At 38.5% G+C, this 19562-nt stretch overlaps 1 protein-coding gene across 1 annotated transcript in view; it reads left to right on the forward strand.

Moving 5' to 3' along the window:
* Window positions 1–19562, forward strand: part of RGS22 (regulator of G protein signaling 22) — an 88760-nt gene that overhangs the window by 52789 nt on the left and 16409 nt on the right. The window contains exons 12-17 of the mRNA XM_059672848.1: window positions 4507–4701; window positions 8104–8196; window positions 10428–10600; window positions 11997–12159; window positions 15770–15928; window positions 18174–18242. Of these exons, the coding sequence (XP_059528831.1) occupies window positions 4507–4701; window positions 8104–8196; window positions 10428–10600; window positions 11997–12159; window positions 15770–15928; window positions 18174–18242 (852 nt within the window). The remainder of the gene's footprint in view (window positions 1–4506; window positions 4702–8103; window positions 8197–10427; window positions 10601–11996; window positions 12160–15769; window positions 15929–18173; window positions 18243–19562) is intronic.

Genomic DNA, 19562 nt, shown 5'->3' on the forward strand with positions numbered 1-19562 from the left:
CATGTAATTCCCCCATTCTTAACCCCAATAATGTCATCTAAAGATCATCTAAGTTCTGTTTTACCTTCCTAGAAATTTTCATTACATGACTCATGAACTTTCTCCCTACCTTTTCCTTTTATTTTATCATTTTGAAGCTCTTTCAACACCCACACAAATTGCCCTTATAACATATATGTTGTGGAGTTTCTTAACTGACCCAATTCCAATGTTTTTAATCTCTGTTTCCCCTAAGTTAACTATGGGATGGCCATATGTTGGAATCCACCATAAACTGGAACTATTTCAACTTTGAATTTTGAACTCTGATATTCCTCGTTCAGATCATAATTTCACTGTAGGCCACTAATCTCCCATTTATCCTTTTAGTAAATATTTATCGAGTGCCTATAAGATACTGAACTTAAAGTACTCCTTTTAAGGGAGGACTAGATAAAAAAAAAAGTCAATTCTGATTTTTGTGAAGTACTCTAAATGCCTCCTTTCTTTATTTTCACCTCAAGTTCTTTACTACTCCCCACTGCATGTTTTTGTGTTACTGCCCTGATACTAACCTCAATTGCTTTTCTACCTCTAATGGGCCTCATGGTACATCATCTTAATTGCAGTTTAATCTGCATCTTCAATTCTGGCTTTTCTTTTTTAGTCTCTTTTACTATTTCCTTGACTTTTTTCATTATTATTATATTTTACAATCAATATTTATTTACATTTATCTACATATTTATGCTTTCTCTTGTTCTCTATTCCATCTTGCTTTTGTTTGGGGCTTCCCCTTAATTAATTAATTAGTTAATTAATTTCATGCAGGTCTGCTGGTGATTAATTCTCCGTTTTTGTTTGTTGATTTCTGACATCTTTATTTTATTTTCATTTTGGAAGGGTATTTTTGCTGGGCATACAATTACAGGTGAGCAGTTGTTTTCTCTTTGCACTTAAGATTTAAGGCTGGAGTCTGTACCTGGTCTGCCCCTGCTCTTAGGGTGTTTTGAGAGCCTATGGTATTTATAGGGGCTTCCCCCACTGCCAGGCACTAAACTACAATGACCCATATCCCCTCAGCATCGAGAAACTTCCAAAACCTCCACCTATAGGTAATTGTAAGGACTTTGGTTATTGCTAAGTGTGAAATGGGAAGATGGGAGTTTGAGGAGAAGAGTGACATGCATAGTGGATTCGCTGTTTGCTGTGGTAAAACTGTAAGAGAGCAAAGAGGAACCTGGCAAGACCAGCTAAGAGGCTATTGCAGAAAAGCAGGTAAGAGACGAAGGTGGCATATAATTTCTTATTTGACTCTTGAAATGACTTCCAAATGGCCTCAAACCTTGATCTGCTCAAACTGTTTCTCCCTTCGACGCCATAGTGATTTATTTCTAAAATTCATATCCAATGGCGTCACTTCGCAGAGTTTCCCCATTACATATCTTTAGGTAGAAATTCAAATTCCTTACCAATGAATAAAAGATCATATTCATGCTCTGATACCTGCCTCCCTTTACAGCACCCTCTCTTATTCTAACTCTTTCTTTTAGCCAGCGTTACGTACTTGAAGGCTCAAATCTCACAGGTTATGCCTGGCCGGTTGCTCAGTGGTTGAGCATCCATCAGTCTGTGAACCAGGAGGTCACGGTTGGATTCCCAGTCAGGGCACATGCCGGGTTGCGGGCTCAATCCCCAGTAGAGGGCATGCAGGAGGCAGTCGATCAATGATTTTCTCTCATTGATGTGTCTATCTCTCCTTCCCTCTCCCTTCTTCTCTGAAATCAATAAAAATATATTCTAAAAACTTATATTTAAAAAAATCTCACAGGTCATAAAACCTCATAGGCCCTCATGCCTTGGCCATGTTTTCCTTCTTTTTGAATGATCTTTCTCATCAGCTTTCTTGCCTGATTGACTCTAACTCATCTTTAAAGATCCAGCTTAAGGATCAAGGATAAGAGAAACTTATCTTCTCTTGGAAGAGTTTCTGAATCTTTTTCTTCCCCATTCCAAGATATAAATGAGTATTTTTGGTGGATTCAGTACAATTCAATAAACATTCATGGCATCTAGTCTCTGCCAAGAACAGTTTTAGGAGTTGGAGAATCACAGATGAATAAGCTGAAGTTTTTGCCCTCGAAGACCTAGTTCCAGAAGAGAAGACACATAAATACTTAACGGTGTTGTAGTGTGATAGTATAGCAGTTGACAAGTATGATCTTGGGAGGAGGGTGTGAGTGAAGGATTCTTAGAGGAAGAGAAATTCCTGTTGATTTTACAGAATAAATCAGAGTTTATCAAGCAGACGAGGTGCATGGGGTAGGGTCAATACAAGATATGCAAAACATGGAATGCCAAATAGCAAGGTGTAGGGAAATTAAGAAAAATTGATATTTGATAGCTAAGATTTGGAAACAACCTAAGTGCCCATCAGCAGATGAGTGGATTAAAAAACTATGGTACATTTACCCAATGGAATATTATGCCACTATAAAAAAAAGAAGGAACTTTTACCATTTGCAACAGCATGGATAGAACTGGAGAGCATTATGCGAAGCGAAATAAGCCAGTCAGAGAAAGATAAATATCACATGATCTCACTCATATGTGGGATATAATGATCAACATAATTTGATGAACAAAAATAGATCCAGAGAAAAATGGCAGGGGAGGTGGGGGGGGGTGTTAGAGAGCAACCAAAGGACTTGTAAGCATGCCTATTAGCATAACCAATGGGCACAGACACTGGGGCGGTGGGGGCTTGCCCGGGGTGGGAATGGCTGGGTGGGGGGTCAAGCGGGGAAAAAAGGAGACGTATGTAAAAGTCTAGACAATTAAAAAAAAAAGAAAAAAAAGAAAAATTGATATTTGAGTATAAAATTTAAAAGGTATGTAATGGGAAGTGAGCTTGAAAAGATTGGACAGACAATCATTGAAGATCTTATTCCAACATATACCTCCACTGTGGTACTTTTCATACTGAAACCACTGGTTTTCATCTCCATGTCACCACCAAGGGGCTCCTTCAGGGCAGGCATTAGGTCTTATTTATTAATCTTTGCATACATAGCACCTACCCAAGTGTCTAAAATGTGGTGGATACTCATAAATGCTTATGTTATTAATGTGGATCCTTTAAAACTTTTAAAACATTATTTTACATAAGGGTATTATTTGGTACATATCTATTTATCATTTAATCTATCTCTATCTATCTACCTATCTATCTATCTATCATCTATCTAACTAACGCCTGGGTTAAGTCTGGACATTATCAGCTCCAAAGTCTAAGTATAAAAATAAAATTGAAATAAAATACAATTAATTAAAGATTCTGAGTAAAACTAAATTTAAATCTGATATATAGGGCACGACATATCCAGTTTGTAACATTTAAAAAAGAAAATGTTATTAAAGTGCTTCTCAGATTTAAATAACTATTATTGAGAGACAAGACAAATGAATGGAACGAACTAGACCCGTGGTCGGCAAACTGCGACTTGCGAGAGCCACATGCGGCTCTTTGGCCCCTTGAGTGTGGCTCTTCCTAAGCCTTAGGAGTACCCTAATTAAGTTAATAACAGTGTACCTACCTATATAGTTTAAGTTTAAAAAATTTGGCTCTCAAAAGAAATTTCAATCGTTGTACTGTTGATATTTGGCTCTGTTGACTAATGAGTTTGCCGACCACTGAACAGACAGTCATACAGCTTTCCCTAGAGCAGCGGTTCTCAACCTGTGGGTCACGAACAATGAAAATACATCCTGCATATCAGATATTTACATTACGATTTATAACAGTAGCAAAATTACAGTGATGAAGTAGCAACGAAAATAATTTTATGGTTGGGGGTCCCCACAACATGAGGAACTGTATTAAAGGGTCGCGGCGTTAGGAAGGTTGAGAACCTGTCCTAGAGACTGTGTATGTGCTGTGTGTATCTTTCCATTCATGTCTATTTCCTCCTTCTTTCTCTATCACAGCCCTGGACACGAGATATGGACATTTTTACAGCAGAAAGTCTTAAGAACTCTGCAACTCAGCTGGGTAGGGCAGGTAGTCTTCTGGGTCTCTAGACTAGAAGACTATCAGTCAACTTTTCAGCCCTAGTGTATTCTTGCCTCTTGCTTTCTAGTGGGCATTTCCAGCCACTTTGGAAAGTAGCACATACAGTTAGAACTGTCATGAATATAAGGAAAAAAGGAAACATATAATGTGAAAGCAATCATTATAATCCACAGTAGTAATCTGAGGAAAATTGCAATATCTAAATCACCTACTTTTATGCAAGATCTCCTGGCTAACTGACTAATTACAAATGAAGAAATAGGAAGAGAAAATAAAAAAATGGTCTTTTGAATAAACACACTACTTTGTCTTAAGTAGTTTTGCACATCTTTTTTTAAAAAACCACTTGAGTTTGTTTGTCTTTTCTTGCCTTTAAAAAAATGTCTTTGCCGCGGAACCTGCTAATTATTATGGTTTCACCCAACATCCACTCCTTTCTTTCCCTCCTCCTTTAGTTGCTTTTTGCCACATATGTTGCTCCTTCGGCCACTCTTGACATTGGACTCCAGCAGCAAAAGAAAAAAGAAATTTATATGAAAATACAGCCACCGTTTGAAGACCTTTTTGACACAGCAGAAGAATATATTCTTCTCCTCCTGCTTGAGCCCTGGACAAGGATGGTACAATTAGACCAACTTGCCTACAGACAGGTATGGCGACACTGATACATTGTGTGTGAACCAGTCGGGCTTATTGTAAAACTGATGATAAGCAGCATGGTTAACTCACACGAAAACAAAAACAAAAACTGGAAAAGGTCTCAGTTGGGCCAGGGATTCAGAATTTTCCTGTCGTCTCCCAACAAAACACTGACATCGGGGTCGTTTTTAGCTCTGTGCGCAAATGTGTCAGCAGAGATAACTCTGACTTTGGGTTTCCTGTGACCCAACAAAATGTGCCACGGTAATATACTGGCTTCGTCCCTTCTTGCCATTTTCAGCGGCAGTCTTAATTTTGATTAATGGACAAAGCTCGTTCAATTTTATGCTGGATGAGTTGCAGTAAGTATTATACCCATGGAAAACATAAACGTTTCATATGTATTGTGGAAAGCACGTTCTCTGGCTTCGGCGCTATTGTCAAGCACGCCCAGATGTTCATCAGGTCAGGCTGCTTGATTGGGTAAAAGTTTCAACACATCTTTTTTCGTCCTCAAAGAGGTCATGTTAACCCTTCGTGCTGGAATATTTTCACTCTTTTTATTGACGGGTGGAGGAAATTTCTTTAAATATTTATTTTGAGTTACAAATTAAAACCATTCATGGGTATTTTTTATATTAAGTTAATGCATATGCCCTGAACATGTGGTCATTTCAGGTGGGACTCTGGTATCTCTGTGTTGCTATTCTTTGTTCGTATCTCTTCCACAACTTCTTAGTCATGTCTTCCACCAGAAAGGATAGCTTAGGTAATTAAAATAAAATCAATACTGAAACACCCTGGATAGAGTTATCTTATTGAATTGAAACAACCCGTATGGCTTACTAAATTCAGTAACCAAAATAATTAAAATTTTATTTCTGATTTTCTCTTTGTTCTGAAAACTTAGCATTGCAACCTTTCTTCTACAGAAACACATAGATTACATTACGAAAATTAGGCTATCGTATGAAATTTTAAAATATCTCTCTAGTTGTTATTTTAAATATAATATAGGGTGTAGGGGGAAATAGACCTGAGATATGGTCCTGAGATGATAAAGTCTTAGAATTATAACTAAATTCCCTAAACCAGCGGTTCTCAACCTGTGGGTCACGACCATTGGAAAACTCATATAGCATATCAGATATTTACATTACAATTCATAACAGTAGCAAAATTACCGTTATGAAGTAGCAACGAAAATAATTTTATGGTTGGGGGTCACCACAACATGAGGAACTGTATTAAAGGGTAGTAGCATTAGGAAGGTTGAGAACCACTGCCTAAACCAAAAGGTTTTGGCATTGATAATGATGTGCCATGCCAGCACAGCCAAGGGTGAACATGAGGAGGGGCGGTGAAGGATTAAAGAAGACAGACAAGAGAATACAGCTGGGGCTCGGTGGATCTCTTGTGCCTGGAAGAGGACACAGAGAGACCCAGCCTGCAAGCCGAAGCTTTATTTTATAGCCAGAGCACACAGAGCAAAACAAGGGAAGTGGTCAACATGTTTACAATGTTCTTGTGAGTTTCACCTTGTTTTGGCAGCACTTTCTGCACCTCCCACAACCCATTAGCTACCTAGGAAGGATCTAGGGAGGACTAGAAGGTAAAGTTTACTTATGCTAGGAGGGCTCTTCCCTCCAAGCTGGGACTTGTTTGTGGCCCTGCCACAGGTCAGTCTGAGGCTTAACCCTGTTGCTGCTTCCTATAGTAATGATTCTTATAAAAATGCATGGGACAAATAATACATTCTTTTTAATAAGAGGAAAAAGAAATCTCTCTTAATTCTAGACACATCCTTAAATTCAGACTAGAGATGTCTCTAAAAGTCCAGCTGACTGGATTAGGTAGACCAGGGGTCCTCAAACTACAGCCCGCGGGCCACTTGCAAATACAAATATTGTATTTGTTCCCATTTTGTTTTTTTTACTTCAAAATAAGATATGTGCAGTGTGCATAGGAATTTGTTCATAGTTTTTTTTTTTAAACTATAGTCCGGCCCTCCAACGGTCTGAGGGACAGTGAACTGGCCCCCTGTTTAAAAAGTTTGAGGACCCCTGATGTAGACTCTTCCCCAAAAGGGATAACCAAGGGGACTCCCAAAACTAGCTGTGAAATACACAACATTCTCAGTCCGCCAAACTGATTTTTCCTTGCGACAGAGAATGGAGAGTGTTCTTGTTCTCGTGACTATATAAAATAGTGCAATACACATTCTGAAGGCTGAGACTACTAAGGAGTTTAATCGGATGATTAACTCTCTCCTCTTGCTACACCAATAAAACCTTTGCTCACAGACCGATAACAGTGGAGTCCGGTCATTTCGTGTTCTATGGATTATGTGGTGCCTAACGCTAGTAGTGCCTGCCTTCGTGGCTGTTATCCTCTTATAATGAATAGAAGCTGGAAATCTGACCCAAAATGTTTCCATTATTTGTTAGTTCACAAGGGGTGTCCAGAAAGGAGGAAGATTTTTGTTGGCACTATATCAGCGATTTTCAATCTTTTTAATCTCATGGCACACATAAACTAGTTATTTAAATTCTGCAGCACACCAAAAAATATGATATTTTGCCGTTCTGACAAAAAAAAGGCAAAATTTTGATTGATTTATAAAAGAAAAAGTAATAATAGCAATTACTGATTCTTCTAACTCCAAAGTGATTTTTAAAAAATCAGTTGCCTATATTTGTATATAAGGATTTCTGATACCAAGAATTACCCAATGAGACACAACATTCTTATGCAACATGATCAATGACATGCAAGTCTATCATGACCTGTATATTTATGGTTCAAGACAGAGCATTCATGCCTAAAGGCTATTGCTGTGTTGGCTGTTATCATATTTTTATTTGTCAATCTAAGGGAAAAGAGGTCAGTGCTCCTGAATAAATAGTCAGGTATTGCATGTTTTAGAAATTCTTGCAGCCCCTGGTTGAAAATCACTGCACTATATCATTACCTAGAAATGCATGTAATTTTTAAAATATATTTTAATTTTTTTCGGAGAGGAAGGGAGAGGGAGAGAGAGAAACATCATTAATGAGAGAGAATCATTGGTTGGCTGCTTCTGCATGCCCCCTACTGGGGATCGAGCCCTGGCATGTGCCCTGACCGGGAATAAAACTGTGACCTCCTGGTTCATAGGTCGATGCTCAATCACTGAGCCACACCAGCCAAGCAAAATGCTTGTATTTTTTATAGTATGCATTCAAAGCCTGACTTTGCTGTAGCTGCTTTTTTACATTATGTTGGTCTTCCTGCTTTTGCCTCCAAACTAATTTACTTTATCGGCAAATGTATTGGTCTTTAGCCCACTTTTCCTGGCAAATTGTGCATTCTTTCCCCACTTTTTCATAATCCACATACTATTGATGTTACATGTTTTATTATTATTTTATTAGGTGAAGTTGGTGGAAGAAACTCGACAGCTAGACTCTGTCAACTTCAGAAAGCTACAGGCTTTGTATAAAGAGACAGTTTTCAAGAAAGCTGAGGTAAGACAACTCTCTAAAAAAAAACAAACTTTTATCCTGAAGAGGATTGCCACCACATATATTGTTGGGGGTGGGGATGGGAATAGATGATCATATATTGATAAGATAGGGAATAGGCAGTTTCATTTTTCTGCTGCTGCTTTGCCAAGGATGCTATAGTTTGATAGGTGGCTCATTTTATTGACACATTTAACAACAAAGTCAGAAAAACAAAGCAGATAAGGTAGCACAGGTTGCCAAGCTCCTTGACTGCCTTAGCTAAGAGCCTTCTAGCCACATTATATTCCTTTGAATGTTATTGGTTATTTTCTGTATGGCTGCACCTCTATTTGTTGTCAAGTCACAAAAGAGTTAAATTGCGTTTTCCAAACAGAAAAGAGGCTGTTGTATGCCATCAGCAGGCAAAACAATTTCTTAAAATATGGAAAGAATTTGGAGAGTTCAATTAAAAAGACTATAGGATTGCCTAGGATATGCTCTGATTGGTAGGTTAGCTTGCTGCTGGGGTCCAGCCGATTGGGACTGAGCGAGAAGAGCCGGACACACCCTGGAGCCCTCCCACGATCCCTCCCTGACTGGCCAACCCCCTGCGTCCCTCCCCAGCCCTGATCATGCACCAGTGGGGTTCCTTAGCCTGGCCTGTGCCCTCTTGCAATCCAGGCTGAGGGACTCCCCCCCCCCCCCCCCCGAGTGCACAAATTTCACGCACTGGGCCTTTAGTATTACATAAAATGTAAGAAACAATAACACTGGTGTTGTATGATCTTATTTATATAAAATTGCATATGTATTTCTACATGTGTACATATATACAAAGAGATAATCCGGAAAGATGTTCACCAAAATATTAAAGATAGCTCTGAGTGAGCATGGAACAGAGGGAAGGCAGGGGTAGGGGTTGGGGGAGGAAAGATTAACCGGGGAACATATATATATATATATATATATATATATATATATATATATATATATATATACACACACACACACACACACACACACACACACATAGCCCATGGACACAGACATTAGTGTGGTGATGGCCTGGGGGAGGAGATGCAGGGTGGAGGGGGTTAATGTGAAAAAAAGGAGACCTTCTGTAACACTGTCAGCTATGAAAATAAAATAAAAAATAGCTCTGAGTGGTAAGGTTTCAGGTGATTTTTACTTTCTTCTTTGTACCTATTCGAAATTTTTATTCTTTTACAATAAAGTTTTACAAAAAACAGTGAAGTTATTTTTTAAAATGTAACTTTCATGATGGTTGCCTCATTAACACAGAAGTTCTCTATTTGAGACACTACTAATTAATACGTTGGAAAGGATACATAAAAATCCACAAAGATAGCATTTTGTAAAATTGTATTTTAAACTTTATGAACTAAAATTTATAATGCTCCCCATGATTATCCTTCTTCCTATGAAAATGGATTTTGAAAATATTGGCAGTTTATATCATGGTCTGGTGCTTTTCAAAAACATATAGGGAGATGAATTAATCATACAATGAATTACAGAAAGAATAGGGCTTGTAAACTGTCTGCAAAACATCAGAGGTTTTAAAAATACCCCCTAATTAACTTTTATATGAAGGAGATTATATTTAAAGGATGTAATCTTTATTAGAAAAGCATCTTACATTACTGTGTAGCTTTTGAAATTAAGTTATAGATAAAAGAATGTTTTATGGTCATGATATATTGTTAAGAAAAGGAACCAAGTTATAAAACCATACATAGTTGTATAGTCCTGCCCTCATTTTTAATAAACTACATGTATGTAGACAAAAAGAAATCTAGAAGGGTATATATAAAAAAGCTAATGGTGATTATCTCTGAATGGTAGTATTATGTATGCTTTTTGTTTTCTTTTTATTATAAAAGACATTACTTCGGTACTAACAAAAATAATAAAGTTAATATTTTATAAGCAAGTATGTAATAACTGTTTACTAAATGTTCATGAAAAGAAGGGAATGGAATATAAAGGAACATTAATATTTTATAAGCACGTATATAATAACTACTTACCAAAATGTTCATGAAAAGAAAGGAATGGAATATAAAGGAACAGAAGAGAATTTGATGTAAGTTAGAACCAAATTTTAGATTCTAGATTCTTTGGCCTGTTAAGTGGCATTGGCCTAACAGTTAATTTTTATTTCAGTTTATTTAAATTTGAAAAAATAATTTGTGCTTAAAAGATTTTTATGAAAAGTATTATTTTACTAGGATGCTACTAGTGACATTGGAACTGGTATTCCCCCACATCCTGCTACCACTAAATCAACAGAAAACTGGAATCTTGTCCCTGCAGAATATAAGAATTTTAATTTTAATAATCTCCTTAACAACAAACTGGAGTTTGAACATTTCCGTCAGTTTCTTGAGGCTTATTCTGCAAGGTAAGGAACATAACCATTGTAAATTATATTACTCTCTTAAAATATTCTTTTCTAAGCTACTTATGCTGTATGGGTAACTTTTTGTTGGGGCATGCAGTTTAAAAATAGCAGCCTCTGAAATGTTATTTAAGTGGTTAAATCATATTTGTTGATACTTTTAGCATTGGCTAAAGTAAAACACCAGCATGGTTTATTTATTTATATATGTTTTTGTTATCCTTACCTGAGGATATTTTTCCCATTGGTTTTTAGAAAGAGTAGAAGGGAGTGAGGAGAGAGGAAGAGGGGGAGAGAGAGAGAAACATCAATGTGAAAGAGACACATTGATTGGTTGCCTCCCGCACACGCCCTAATGGGGCGGGGATCAAACCTGCAATTCAGTATGTGTCCTTGACCGGAAATTGAACCCACCACCCTTTGGTGCTCAGGCCAGTGCTCCATCCACTGGGCCACATTGGCCAGGGCAATACCAGTGTGTTTTATCCAGTCCCTTTTCTGCTGTTTCTTTTGCATTTGTCTAGACAGGTGCTTCAATTACTATTTCATTATCATTATTATTAATATTAATATTATTGATTTCAGAGAGGAAGGGGGAAAGAGAAAGAGATAGAAACATCAACGATGAGCGAGATTCATTGATTGGCTGCCTCCTGCACTCTCCCTACCAGGGATCAAGCCCGCAACCAGGGCATGTGCCCTGACTGGGAATCAAACTGTGACCTCGTGGTTCATAGGTTGATGCTCAACACTGGCTGGCTTCAATTACTCTTTCTGAGAAGTGTCTCTTTTATATTTCACTAAGCTATTGAAATGAATGTAATAGTTTATAACTTTTGTTAGCTGACACATAAATAAAATGTAGTTTTGCACAGAATCTTAGGACCTTATAAAAATTTATCTAATATAAAGTGTTCATATTTTTTCTTTTTTTTTTCTCCTTTAGTATTCATGATGATTTCTTTTTTTTTCATATTTTTTCTAATAATTTTCTCACAAGTTAGTAGAGATTGATTGGACTTGGGAGCCACATTTCAGATCCATAGTTTCTGTTGGCGCTGAGGATTATTTTAAATGTAGCTTGTTGCCAAACAGACATGCAGTAGACGGCATGTTCCCATATCTGAAACGGAGAGCACTAGTCCAGCGTTCACGGAAGAACTCCGAGACCCCACCAACAGTGCTGACAGCTATTGCTCTGCCCCGGACCCTGGTACTCATTCATATTTTTAGCCAGGATCAGAGGCAGTATTGTACTTATTAGTCTCATGATCTGATCCCTTGTGCTAACTGGTCAAGACAACCACTTTTTAAGTTCTGTAAAAACAACAGCTTGGTTTGGGGTTTAGTAGAATTGAGAGAGATAAATAAGAAAGGCTGTACTTTGTTTTTATTTTAGCATCGACCTGATGTGCTGGACAGACATTGAGCAGTTCCGAAGTATACCTTACAAAGATCGAAAGCTAAGGGAGGCAAAATCTATTTATATTAAAAACAAGTACCTGAACAAAACATATTTCCTTGGACCTACCAGTCCAGCTTCTCCATATCAGCAGGACCAGGTATCAACGTGAGAAGATATTTTCTATATTGACATATAAGAACCAGTCAGTTCTTTCTCTTTGCCAGCAACCTGAAAGTCATCTTTTTCATTTGCTTTTATGACTTAAATGCTAGACACGTTGGGTATCTCGTTTTTTAGGTATTCACAAGTATCTATAAAATAAGTGCCTTTAAAACTCAAGTATTACATATTATATGCGTTATCTTAACAAGTAATTTATAGAATTAACAACAATAACCTTTCATTCATTCATTCATTCATTCATCTGCTCATTCAGAAAACACGAGTGCCTGTGACATGCTGGACTCTCCTAGGTGCTCAGGAGAAGTGGTGAACTAGAGGGTCAAGTCCAATCAACAAGCAGGGACACTGCCATTGTCAGCCACTACGCTTCATCTTTACTTCTTTTCTTTGCTTCTATTAACGGATATTACTCCAGACGTCATTGATCTTAAACAATCCTGTTTGCCATTGTATTGTCCCCAGAAACTATTTTTTATTGACCAGGGACATAGGTTTGGTCATTTTATTGGACCAAAGTCACACGGTCTGAATCACAACTTATTAATAACCATAGCATTATTATTATTATTTACAGCAAACAATTCTTATTGGGATTCAGCAGTGGGTTTGATCACATAAAATATGGCTCAATTTTTGTGCTTTAAAAATTTCTCTAGTTTGAAGTTTGCCAGTCTACATTACCACCTAGAGATCAAACGACAGCACTTGACTTCTTTATACTGGTCATGCGAACAGATGCATATTCTGATGCCATACATTTATAAAATACAAGCCTCAGATGAATGCTAAATTAGTACATGAAAGAAAAATTCAGAGATGTTCACAGGGAGCCTACCAAGTTAAAAAAGCTCAGTGTTTGCAGGGAGAAATAAGCAAAAGTCCTTGGGAATAAGAGGAAGAAGAAGTGGTAAAATTAAGCAACCTTGACAAAAATGCCTTGCTCTTTGTTAGTTCCCTGATGTGTTAGCAGAAGAGGTTGGTATCTCACTAAGCACAAGCATGAAATAAGCACACGGAAGAATTTGTTTTCTCTTTGGTTTGTGCTACGTTGGTGAGGTTCGGTGGTATCGGATGCTACTATGTGAACCCTCCATAGTATAATATGCTGAGAACTTAAAATTACTTTTATTTTTATTTACTTACTTTACACTTAAGGATATTCATATTGCATTATGCTTTCTATAGATCATGGGTCCATGGGCTAATTGCAGTTGTGTGGCCAATTTGCTCTTTGATTAGCAAAGTAATCCTTTCTCTTTAATACAGGAAAACAATAGTGTTATTGTGCCGGGAGCCGGTCCATCCTTGCTGTTTCAAGGGACCTTGCATATATGGCATACGGTTCTTAATATGTTTGCTCACCTTCTTGGCGCTGTGTTTTAACCAAGGTCACCTCTCCGAGAAAGGTTGAATCCCCAGGTAGGGATTTTCCCCTGAAGTTAGGGAGGGAATAAAACCCCTCAACTAAGTGCCAGGCGGATAATTAATCCCTTTAACTATGAACAATCATGCTTAAACTACATAATCTTTTCTCCCTGGAATGGAGATAAGAAACGCCCTAACCTTTGTAATAGAGATTGATAGGATTTAATCAACTGGTATAAACACAGTTGTAACAAGACAGAAACACACAGAACTCAGAAGACAGAACTAAGAACACAGGACTTAGAAGAGAGAACCTACAGACAGAACCTACACAGAACCTACAGACAGAAGAACTTCGCTGGAGAGAACATGGCAAAAGATCCTGGACTGAACCTGACTATAGAAATTGGCAAGAGAACCTAACTAGAACCTGGTGACCGAACCTGGCTAGAGATCTCAGACAGAACCTGGCTGGAGATCCATACCAGAACTTGGCTGGAGATCCGGGCTAGAGATCCTGGCTAGGCTGCTGATCAACTGAACGCTGTCTCCGTGTCATTCCTTCTTCGCCGACTCCGTCCACACCTTTGGGGACCCCTGGACCTGCTGGGGCTGGACCCCAGCATTATTGTTAATGTTATTAGATTAATAATAAAGAATGGCTAAGAGGGTTTCTCTTTTTATATATTTCAATTTAAAAAGTATTTTTATTGATTTTTTTTTTCTAGAGAAAGAGGAGAGGGAGAGAGAAACATCAATGATGAGGGAGAATCATTGATTGGCTGCCTCCTGCACGCTCTGCTACCAGGGATAGAGCCCACAACCCCGGGCATGTGTCCTGACTGGGAATCTAAGGGGCAACCTTTCAGTGCATAGGACTATGCCCAACCCACTGAGCCATACCAGCCAGGGCTGTTTTGTGTGTGTTTTAAGATTTTATTGATTTTTTTTTTTGAGAGAGAGAGAGAGAAAGAAACATCCATCACTCTAACCCGTTTGGCTCAGTGGATAGAGTGTTAGCCCATAGACTAAATGGTCCCAGGTTCAATTCTGGTTAAGGACATGGTTGCAGGCTCAACCCCCAGTGGGGGATGTGCACGGGGCAGGCCGCTGATCAATGTTTCTCTCTCATCGATGTTTCTAACTCTCTATCCCTCTCCCTTCTTCTCTGTAAAATCAATAAAATATATATTTTTTAAAATGGATGGGTTGCTTTCTCTATGTGTCCCTTCCCTCTCCCCCCACAGCAGGGCACCAACCCACAACCTAGGTGTGTGCCCTGACTGGGAATCAGACCCATAACGTTGTGGTATATGGGACCAATGGAGCCACTCTGGCCAGGGCTCTCTCTTGTTTTTATGGAAAACAATTTATTAGTAGGATTCAATTAATCTTATTAATCAAAGGAGAACTGTAAAGAAAGCAATTTTTCCAATGAGCAGTCCAAAAATTTTGAGTGGTTTGTACACAGGAACGGATAGAAAACAGAATGATTTGTAGTGGGAAATAGCCATTAATAGCTGTTGAAGCCAGTACATAGGCAGAAGAGAGATTGTTTTATAAAAGGTACTGCCTGTGCGAGTCAGACTACTGTCTGTGTAACCTGGCCTTTCTCTTCTTCCTCTGCCTCTCTGTTCTTCTTAGAAATTGTTGGAATAGCCCTGCATTGCTACCACCACCAGCAGCCCACCAGCCCTAACTCAAAGGTTTGGGTATTATACACGTGTATGATATGTGAGTCAAGGCTGTCTCTTTACTAAGACCCACTTTCCTCAGACACAAAAGAAAACGATTTCTCAAACATGTCCATTTGCCTAGAATCACCAACTCACAGATTATTAGACCTAGAAGAGGACTTAGGAAACGAATACGTTAATGCCCTCATCTTACAGTTGACAACACTGAGGCCAGGGAGGAAAAAATGGCATTGCTTGTGCTCACACAGGACAAAAACCCCATTCCTGTGTTCTTTGAGATATATCATAAGCAAAATCACACACCCAAAACAACCATCCCAGGAACCTCACAATTCTCTGATTGGTGGTAGAGGAGTTATCTGTCTTTCTATACACCAAAGTGCCATACTTTACAGAAAATGAGAATTGTGCCACCTGTCAGTGCTCAGCAAACGGTTTCGGGTGAATTAACAAGTTCATGACTAGTAGTGTTTCTTTCCCCACACAGACGTTTGCAGTTTCTGTTTTGTGGTATTTTCTTAGATCATGAGTTTATGTGGTGGCTGGGGCAAAACCCTCCATGAGCAGCTGGACCCGCCTGTTTTCGTTGAAGTTCAGAAGCATGTCCTAAAAAGGCTAGAGAATGTGTGGTTGCCACTGTTTCTTGCAAGTGAACCGTTTGCAGCACGTCAGAAGATAAAGGTACGTAAGTTAGTTCTCTAACCTTTGGATAGCGATGGACAGTATCTCTCGAAACTCAAATGCATGTACGTGTTGACCCAGCCTTTGTACTTCTTGGCATCAGACTTCCGAAGTTTTACTCTCAACACTGCCATATATTAAGGTACAGCTTTCAGTCTTATAACCTTAGTCTTCTCATTTAAAAAAAAAAGGGGGGGGGGTTAATAAGAGTAATTGCTTCATAAGATTGTTGTAAAGATGAAATGAAATGAATGGTATGTGTTTAGTTTCTTAGCATGGTGCCTGGCACAAGGCAAACACTGAAATATCATCTACTAATATAGTTGTTTTTTATATTATTATTATTATTATTAATAAGTTCTCACATAAATGGGCAAGGGGGAATACTTAAATGAATTATGAGAATTTCATACTATGAAAAACCATGCATATTTTCATATAAAATGATATTAAAATATAAATTGAGATTTCCACATGTGCTGATATGAAAGATTTTATCTGAGTGGAAAAACCAGGATGCAGAACAGTATAAAGAAGATAATTCAGTTATATATACTTACATCTATATATCTATTTATATGTTACTATCTCTAGACATTCATCCATCCATCCAACTATCTATTTTTATGTTTTTGAAAAAAATATCTAAGAGGAATGGCTTTAGGGAACGAGAAAGATTTTTATTTTACTTTGAAAGTGGTATGAGATTTTTTTTTTGTTTCTTTGCTTTATTTTATTTTATAAGAAGCATGTATTACTTTGATAATTTAAAATGTCATTATCACACCTAAAAATAGGAAAACCTGATCTTTACAAAGACAACACAAGGACAGAGAGCATGTGACTTTAGTATGCAAAGCACAAGCTATTAGTAATGATCAGGAAGAATCCAAAAAAAAAAAAGTTTATCAAACACTTAGAGGCTTACTTACCTTAGTCTTCTGAGAACCTTAAGTTATGGAAAACACAGCACACCTGGGCACATAGGATTTATAACATGGAGAAAAGCTGACTTGCTTTAGTTCCTGGAAATAAGCTTTGGAATAACTCAAATTTCCTCATTCCTTCCTTCAGGTGGACTCCAGTTCTCTGTCCAAAGCCAAGTTTAGATATTTAACTTAGTAATATAACTTACCACATTTCCCCACAATAATCTTACTGTAACTTACAGTTATTTCCTGACTTAGCATTGGGTGGCCAACAACATAAGCTGATTTGGGCAACCTTAAGCCAAAGACAGAAGAGAAGGGAGAGCATCTATAATAATAAAAGCGTAATATGCTAATTAGACTGGACATCCTTCCGGACGACCTTCTGGACGAACCTGGGGCTGCGAGGGAAGCCAGTGCTGGCAGCTGGGGGAAGGAAGGCCTACTCTCGCACGAATTTCATGCGTCAGGCCTCTAGTTTGTTATAAAGTGCTGCTGGAGCGTCTCACACACTTAGGGGGAGGGTCGGGGGCCAGGCCCAGGCTGTCGGAAAGACTCAGCAGTGACTCCATCCTATGTCTCTAGCTCAGCTTCTGGGTCTGTCTGTGGAAGAGAGGTAAAGTCACACAGGACAGACGTGGCAGGAGTGAGTCCCAAGAAAGGAAAGATAGTGCCAATCGGCAGTAGCCTCAGGAGGTATCGTCTGTATTTTCTGCCTGTGTGGAGTACCTTTGTACTCATCTCAAATTAGTGTGGCTAGATAATAGCACACAAATCTGGCAAGCCCTGATTATCCCTCCAGTTTCCATGTGGCCCAAAGTGGAAGTGCCACCTACCTTTAGGGCAATGCAGTCGGCTGTCATTGTCTCCATTTTGCAGATGAGGAAACTGTTCAGACAGAGAACCTGAGTAACTCGCCCAAGGACAGGGGCAGAACTTCCATTTCTACATCTGATCCTTTTTCTTCTGAACTGCCCCATCTCTTATCCACGCTTACCTTTACCTCATTTAAATATATATATATATATATATATTTCAGAGAGGAAGAGAGAGGGAGAAAGAGAAGCATCAATGATGAGAGAGACACACTGACTGGCTGCCTCCTGCACACCCTCTACTGGGGATCAAGCCCACAACCTGGGCATGTGCTCTTGACTGGAATCAAACCCAGGACCCTTCAGGCCTACGCTCTATCCGCTGAGCTAGGGCTACCAGCTAGGGCTACCTCATTTTAAAAAAACTAATAAATTATTAAATGATTTCAAAACTTTAGCCATTCTGAATCATTGAGATAAGATCATTGGTTTTGCTTTTAGGTACAGCTGAGAGAAGCAACTGATGAGCTCTTTCTGCAGAAACGTGAAGGGAAAATTGGGATCTGGAAGGTAAGTACCATTTGTTATTCTTTCTCCTGTACGTTCTACTCTGTCAAAGTACCTTTTTCCCTCTTCTTGTTCATAAATCCTCATTGTAGACTGTTTTCTAAGCCACCAACTGACTGCCAACACTGCTCTAATTGGCTGATGGGATCTAGTGGAAAGTGTGATCGTATCAGGGCCTTCTTAGAAAGTTCCTTTACCTGCTCAATCCCAGAAGTGTCCATTGGACTTTCAATATGTCTTTTTTGTTAATCCTCACCCAAGAATATTTTTTCCATTATTTTTAGAGAGTGGAAGGGAGGGGGAGAGACACAGAGAGAGAAACATCAATGTGAGGGAGACACATCAATTGGTTGCTTCCCGCACGCACCCCAACCTGGGCCGGGGATGGAACCTGCAACCGAGATTCATGCCCTTGACCAGAATTGAACCAGGGACTATTCGGCCAAAGGGCCAACACTCTAGCCACTGAGCCAAACCGGCCAGGGCTCAATATGTATTTTTATTTGTTTTCCTTGTGATGGATTTATTGAGAAAAATTGTTCATTCCAGCATCTGGTAGGATATTTATTACTGAGAGTAGGTTACACAAAGGGATTAAGAAGTATGCAATAGAATCAGCAGGTTAAATTACCTTATGTTATCTCCCTTGATTTAGAATTACATTTTAGCTTTAAAAGAATTAAGATACTATCATTTTGGTGTTTTTTTTAAATCACATAATATGATACCTCACTAGAAATGGCCTATTTTGCTTCTTAACAAGTGTGATAAATACAGTATTCTTTTTGAGCCTACAAATTTATGGGTATTTATCCTTCTACAAGTCTTGATAAAATGTTAAACTAGACCCAGGGAAAAAAACTAACGAACTAACAAAGACAAGACTTCATCTGACCAGTAGAGGAGTGTGTATATGTTAGGCTCCTCTTTTTCTGTATTTTCCTCTTGAAAGGAAAGAAAACCTGTTCTTATGTTTGTCTTTTGCTATGTTTTCATTGACATGCTAAGTACAATAAGCTCATATTTCATATTATTATGCGTTATATATTGTTATTTTTTGTTCAGTAAAATTACAGGCTTTAGTTAAATTACTAAGGTTTCGTATCTTAAGAAGCAGGTCTTAAAACGTTATTTGCTGAGTGGGTTTTAAACAAACATCCCATTCTAATACATAGTTGTTCCTATTTATAGGGCTATAATTTTAATATGGACCATATGGTGAGGGTCTTAACTACTTGAGCACAGAACACGGCCTGTGCCTCACTGAAACAGTGATAGACATCTACTCGCCTTATCTGGGTTCAGGGCATCACCATCCATCTC

The sequence above is a fragment of the Myotis daubentonii genome, chromosome 17 (genome assembly GCF_963259705.1).
Source record: "Myotis daubentonii chromosome 17, mMyoDau2.1, whole genome shotgun sequence".
Classification (NCBI taxonomy): Eukaryota; Metazoa; Chordata; class Mammalia; order Chiroptera; family Vespertilionidae; genus Myotis; species Myotis daubentonii.